The 7,347-nt window shown below is 46.2% G+C and overlaps 1 protein-coding gene across 1 annotated transcript in view; it reads right to left on the bottom strand.

The window, feature by feature from the left end:
• Positions 1–6,462, bottom strand: part of LOC311194484 (olfactory receptor 10K2-like) — a gene marked incomplete at both ends in the record, with an annotated part of 28,629 nt that extends 22,167 nt beyond the window's left edge. Inside the window, one exon of the mRNA XM_084267590.1 lies at positions 6,402–6,462. Within this exon, the coding sequence (XP_084123716.1) occupies positions 6,402–6,462 (61 nt within the window). The remainder of the gene's footprint in view (positions 1–6,401) is intronic.
• Positions 6,463–7,347: the final 885 nt, after the last annotated feature.

Here is a 7,347-nt window from a genome sequence, read left to right as displayed (position 1 = left end):
TAACCCTAACCATAACCCTAAACCTAACCCTAGCCCTGACACTAAAAACTAACCCTAGCGCTGACTCTAAAGCCTAGCCCTAGCCCTAACACTAAACCCTAACCATAACCCTAACCACTAAACCTATACCTAACCCTAACCCTAACCATAACCCTAACCCCTAACCCTAACGCTAACACTAACGCTAACCCTGACACCTAACCCTATCACTAACCCTAACCCTAACCATAACCCTAACACTAACACTAACCCTAACCCTAATCCTAATGGCCCAAACCCTAACCTTAACCCTAACCCTAACCCAACCCTAAACCTAACCCTAACCCTAACCCCTAACCCTAACCCTAACCCTAGCCATGACACTAAAACCTAACCCTAGCCCTGACACTAAAACCTAGACCAAGCCCTAACAATAAACCCTAGCCCTGACACTAAACCCTAGCCCTGACACTAAAACTTAGCACTAGCCCTGACACTAAACCCTACCCCAAGCCTTGACAATAAACCCTAGCCATGACACTAAACACTAGCCCTGGCCCTGACACTATATCCTAGCCCTGACACTAAACCCGAGCTCTAGCCCTGACAGTAAACCCTAGCCCAAGCCTTGACACTAAACCCTAGCCCTGACACTAAACTATAGCCCTAGCCCTGACACTAAACCCTACACTAGCCCTGACACTAAACCCTAGCCCTAGCCCTGACACTGAACCCTAGCCCTAGCCCTGACACTAAACCCTGGCTCTGACACTAAACACTAGCCATAGCCCTGAATTTGAACACCAGCCCTAGCCCTGACACTAAACCCTAGCCCTGACACTAAACCCTAGCCCTAGTCCTGACACTAAACCCTAGACCTGACACTAAAGAGTAGCCCTAGCCCTGACACTAAACACTAGGCCTAGCCCTACAATAAAACATAGCCCTGACAATAAACCCTAACCCTGACACTAAACTCTAGCCTTAGCCCTGACACTAAACGCTAGACCTCGCATTGAAACTAAACCCTAGCCCTAGCCCTGAGACTAAACCCTACACTAGAACTGACACTACAACCTAACCTAGCCCTACACTAAACCCTAACCCTAGCCCTGACACTAAACCGTACCCTAGCCCTGACACTAATCCCTAACCCTAGCCTTGACCCTAAACAGTAGCCCTAGCCCTGACAATAAACCCTAGCCCTGACACTAAACCCTAGCCCTGAGAGTAAACACTAGCCCTGACACTAAACACTAGTCCTAACCCTAACCCTAACCATAACCCTAACCATAACCCAAACACCTAACCCTAAACATAAACCTAACCCTGACCCTAACCACAAACCCTAAACCTAACCATAACACCTAACCCTAACCCTAAACCTGACCCTAAACCCTAACCCTAATGGCCCTAACCCTAACCCTAAACCTAACCCTAACCCAACCCTAACCCTAACCCTAACCCTAATCCTAACAATAAACACTAACACTAACCCTAACCCTAAACCCTAACCCTAACTATAACCCTAACCCTAACCCCTAACCCTAACCCTAACCATAACCCTAACCCTAACCCTAGCCCTGACACTAAAAACTAACCCTAGCGCTGACTCTAAAGCCTAGCCCTAGCCCTAACACTAAACCCTAGCCCTGACACTAAAATATAGCCCTAGCCCTGACACTAAACCCTACCCTAGACCTCACACTAAACCCTAGCCCTAGCCCTGACACTGAACCCTAGCCCTAGCCCTGACACTAAACCCCAGCCCTGACACTAAACCCTAGCCCTAGCCCTGACAGTAAGCCCTAGCACTGACACTAAACACTAGCCTTTACCCTAATCCCTAGCCCTACGCCTGACAATAATCCCTAGCCCTGACACTAAACCCTAGACCTGACACTAAACACTAGCCTTAGCCCTGACACTAAAAACTAGACCTAGCCCTGACACTAAAGCCTAGCCCTAGCCCTGAGACTAAACACTACACTAGCCCTGACACTAAACCCTAAACCTAGCCCTACACTAAACACTAACCCTAGCCCTGACACTAAACCGTACCCTAGCCCTGACACTAAAACCTAACCCTAGCCTTGACCCGAAACCCTAGCCCTAGCCCTGACACTAAACCCTAGCCCTAGCCCTGACACTAAATCCTAGCCCTAGCCCTGAGTCTAAACCCAGCCCTAGACGTGACACTAAACCCTACTCTAGCCCTGACACTAAACCCTAGACCTAGACCTGAGACTAAAACCTACTCTAGCAGTGACACTAAGCTCTAGCCCTAGCCCTGACAGTAAGCCCTAGCCCTGACACTAAACCCTAGCCTTGACCCTAAACCCTAGCCCTAACCCTGACACTAAACCCTAGCCATAGCCCTGACACTAAACACTAGCCCTAGCCATACAATAAACCCTAGCCCTGACACTAAACCCTAGCCCTAGCCCTGCCACTAAACCCTAGCACTGACACTAAACCCAAGCCCTAGCCCTGACAATATACCCTAGCCCTAACACTAAACCCTAGCCCTGACACTAAACCCTAGACCTAACCCTAACCCTAACCCTAATCCTAACCATAACCCTAAACCCTAAACCTAACCCTAACCCTAACCCTAACAATAACCATAACCTTAAACCCTAACCCTAACCCTAACCCCTAACCCTAAACCTAGCCCTGATACTAAACCCTAACCCTAGCCCTGTCACTAAAACCTAGCCATAGCCCTAACACTAAACCCTAGCCCTGACACTAAACCCTAGCCCTGACACTAAACCCTAGCCCAAGCCTTGACACTAAACCCTAGCCCTGACACTGAACCCTAGCCCTAGCCCTGACACTAAACCCTACCCTAGCCCTGACACTAAACCCTAGCCCTGACACTAAACCCTAGCCCTAGCCCTGACACTAAACCCTACCCTAGCCCTGACACTAAACCCTAGCCCTAGCCCTGACACTAAACACTAGCCCTGACACTAAACGCTAGCACTAGCCCTGACAATAAAACCCTAGCCCTAGCCCTGACACTAAACACTAGACCTAACACTAAAACCTAGCCCTGACACTTAACCCTAGGCCTAGTCCTGATACTAAACCCTAGCCCTAGCGCTGACACTAAACCCTAGCCCTGTGGGAAAAGCAGACAATGATTCTGCAGCTGCGAAATTGCACAGTGGAGCAAGCGACCAAGATCTGATAGCCTTGGTCGGACGAAAGTTGTGGGAAGCCTGATAGCCTTGGTTGGACGAAGGCTGTGAAGGCTGTGGGAGACCCGAAGAACGGGACGTCTGAAAACATCATGAAGCGAGGAGCATTCCATTGTGTTGACGGTGTAACTGCAGCTGCGGTGTGAAGATAACCTTTAACCCTGACGACATCAGTAACCTGTAAAAAGCCTTCTGACGGTTTTATATTATCCAATCAATTTAAAGCTCGCTAAGCTTGACGCATCTAGAAAATATATAAGCTGCTGTGTGTGTGCAATAAACCGAACACTTTGCTTACATTAAGCGGTGTCCCGTCTCTCAGTTGCGGCAATATTCTATTATATCTAAGCAATTATGCTCAAGTTCTTGGTTATTAATCTCCCCTTTTGATGAAAAGGTGGCAGGATTAAGGCATGATTCAGCAGTTAGAACTAAATCATCTTTTTCCATCAAAATTGCCTCATACTTCGAGATCCTAGAATCAGTGAGCCACCTTCCTGCCTTCTGAGTCAGAATTGTCCTTACTTGATGTGGAGTGCTTACTAGAAGTGCTCCTCCAAAAGTTAGTTTTCTGCTTTCTGCCACCAAGAGGGCTGTGGCTGCTACTGCCTGAAGGCATTCAGGCCACCCTCGGGATACTGGGTCCAACAGCTTAGATAAATAGGCAATTGGCTAATTGGCTTGCCTCCCCACTCTTGAGTTAGCACCTCCAGGGCTGTTCCCTTATCTATGGCAGCAAACAAGTGGAATGGTTTGTCAAGGGAGGGCAGTGCTAACACAGGAGCAGTGATCGATCTTTGTTTTAATTCCTGTATTAATTCCTTTTCTTCATTAGTCCATACCAAGTCATTAGGCTCTTCTTCTAACAATTTAAGATATAATCCCTTTGGTTTTAGTGCATATGATTCAATCCATAGGCGACAATAGCCTGTCAATCCTAAAAATTGTCGCAGCTCTTTCTTAGTTCTCGGGAGAGGTAATTCAACTATTCCTTTTATCCTCTCCGGGTTTATTCTCCTTTTCCCTTCACTGATTAGATGTCCTAAATATTTAACTTCTCTTTCTGTGTATTGTAGTTTGGTTTTTGATACTCTTAGTCCCTGTTTCCCTAGGAAATTTAACAAAGCATTTGTTGTTTCCTTTACAATTCTCTAATTTTTCTCTGAGATTAAATGATCATCTACATATTGTAGAAGGGTGACTTCAGTTGGGACTTCAGTTTTCTAATACTTGTTCCAATGCTTGTCCAAATAAATTTGGTGATTCAGTGAATCCCTGACGTAAAACTGTCCATCTAAATTGTTTTCATCCTGTGAAAGGATCTTCCCATTCAAAAGCAAACATGTCTCTACTATCAGGGTCCAATGGACATGCCCAGAAAGCATCCTTTAAATCAATCACACTAAACCATCCGTGGTCATGTGGTATTTTACTCAATAGAGTGTAAGGATTAGGAACCACTCGATGACGCACTCGAACTATTTGGTTTAACTTTCTTAAATCCTGTACCAAACGGTATGACCCATCGGGTTTTTTTACTGACAAGATTGGGGTATTGAAAGGAGACATACATGGCTCCAGAAGCTTATCATTAATTAAAGTCTCTATAACTGGTTGGAGACCTTTACGGCCTTCCAATGAAATAGAATACTGGTTTTGGCAAATAATTTAATTGTCCCTTTTAAATTTAATCTTTAAAGGGGTAATGTTTAATCCCCCTCTATTACCCTCTCGCACCCACACTATTGGATCAATTTGGTTTTCATCTTCCTGTTAGTAAAGCCATGGATACCACAGTTTGGTCATCCTGGGTTTTCAATTCCAATCCTAATTGTATTATCGAATCTCTTCCCAATAAATTAGTTCCGGCATCAGGAATATATAAATGCTGCCCGCGAATTTTCTCCCCACCTAATCTTAAAGTGGTATTTTCAAACATGGGGACTGAGAATCCTTCCCCTTTTACCCCTGATACGGTTATACTTTGGTCTGATAGCTTCAGTCCTTGAGGTATAAAATTTAGGAAGTCCTAGAAGCTCCAGTGTCAATCAGGACAACAACGTCCTCTTCCTGGGGTCCCACCTTCAATTTTATCAAGGGTTCTTGGTAGGACCTTAAATTAATAAACCCCTGACTTCCCTATTCATGTTCAAAGGACATTAAGGGAATTATCCTCTCTTCTTTTCGTAGCTTAGGACATTCTTGCTTAAGATGTCCCTGTTTGTCACACTGATAACATCCCGCTGAGAGAAAACTGACCCGTGGGGATTGCCAGGGTCTTACCCTACCTCGGCCAATTCCTCCTTTATTCATTTTTCTCACACACTTTCTGAGCCTCTCCTAGTAAATCTTCCAAAGATCTTTCACTCCAACCATCTATCTTCTGTACCTTTCGCCTAATATCAGGCCATGCTTTAGTCACAAAATAAACTTTCAGAAGACCTTGTGCTACAGGATCTTCAGGATTCACACCCGAATATTTCCTCATTTGATCTCTCAGTCGCTGTAAAAACACTGAGGGTGTCTCATCTTTTTCCTGCTCAATCTCAAAGGCTTTAGTAAAGTTTTGAAGACTTAGGAGCAGCCTCCTTTATACCTTCTATGGTTAGGTTTCTTAAATCTCCCATGTTAAAACAGGCAGTTTCTGCTACTTGGGGTAGCGAGTATTGTGATCAATTGCCCACAGAATCTTTTTCTTCAGGCTTTGCACATAGATTGTCAAGGCTTCAGGGAGACCCCTAATCAGTGTTTTAAGGTGGACCGGATATACCGGAGCGGCAAGGGGAATGCCCTGCCTCCATGGCTCATACATGCTTGAATACACACAGCCTTTTTGCACTGATTCTGCCAGCCCAGATAATTTAATGGAGCCAGCAGTTTTTCACCCAATCCTGTCCCTGGGGTAAGGGACAAGATCAGTGCATCTCAAGATTGCAAAACTTATCTATCCCCTGGGCCAGGGAAGAGGCATCATTAGAGATATTGACTGCCTTAGAGGCGGCCATCCTATAATTACATACAAACTTCACAGGGGCAATACATCCTGAGAGGGCCACACCTTAGTATCCAAATTTCCCCTATTCACTCTCAGGAGGTCACACTGTAGTTACACAGTTTACGTTACCAACATCATACACTCTTTACTCTTTCCTCGCCTAGACGGCCAGTCCCCTCAGTGGGCAATCATTAACCCCAAAGGACTGTCCGGCGGTATACCGGGTAGCCCTATCCTTGGGCCACCCATGGGATCAGAAGGCTTGCTCTTCTTCTGTCCCATCTTCAGAGGTGGCTTCTTTCACTCAAAATGCTCTCGCTTCCCTCCGTTCGTGGCCCACGCCCTCGCAGACAATGGGAACTGCATTACAAGGAGGTCCACACTCGTCTCGCCTGGTGGACTACTAAGTCCAGTGGACGTCTCAGTCACTCACACCTCGGGATACCCACCCCAACTAAACGGAACCACACACAAATACTCAATCCTGAGTCTTCATTCAGATCTTCGTGCACAAAAATTACGGAGTACCGCGGGATTCTTTGCCTGCTTATCTGAATTTAAGGTTCGGATGTACAGGATTTGGACAAGGAATCAGCCACCCCAGGGCCATACGAAGATGGGGTGCCCCCATAGAGCTCAGATTCCAGACCAAATAGTCCTGTATGTGAGTCACAGAACCAAATTGTTATAAACGGAGGTGCACTCAATTTAAAATGTCCAAGTAGAATTTATTTGAGCAAGCTATAAACATGCATTACAGCGCTGGGCGGCCTGGAGAACTTCTTGCTCTGCCAAGGGTGCGTGCCTCACCCCTGCCAGAGTTTTTTTTTTATAGATTGGTAGTCCAGGGGTTTCGTGGCACATCCTGGTAACTTCTGTGGCTGGTGTACCAGGGAGTTATCCTGGTCCCTCAGGTGGTCGCAAGGATGAAGATCGTAGCCCCCCTCTGCGTTGTGGGTCAATTCTTTTCCTTATCTGGCCGTGCTGGCCCAGCATGAGACAGGAAAGGTTTGTGCTTGCTCACTCAGCAAGAGGTCGCAACTCTTTCAAAGGGGAGGGCTAACAATGTGCCAACATGTCTGGAAGTGGCTTATCACTATTTTACACAACAATGAGTTTCAATGAGGAGACAAGGAAAGGGGGGAGGGAACTATTCCCCTTTCATCC

The sequence above is a fragment of the Gallinula chloropus genome (assembly GCF_964237585.1).
Source record: "Gallinula chloropus genome assembly, chromosome: 8".
NCBI classification, from domain to species: domain Eukaryota; kingdom Metazoa; phylum Chordata; class Aves; order Gruiformes; family Rallidae; genus Gallinula; species Gallinula chloropus.
This window is presented reverse-complemented; position numbering and strand designations above follow the sequence as displayed.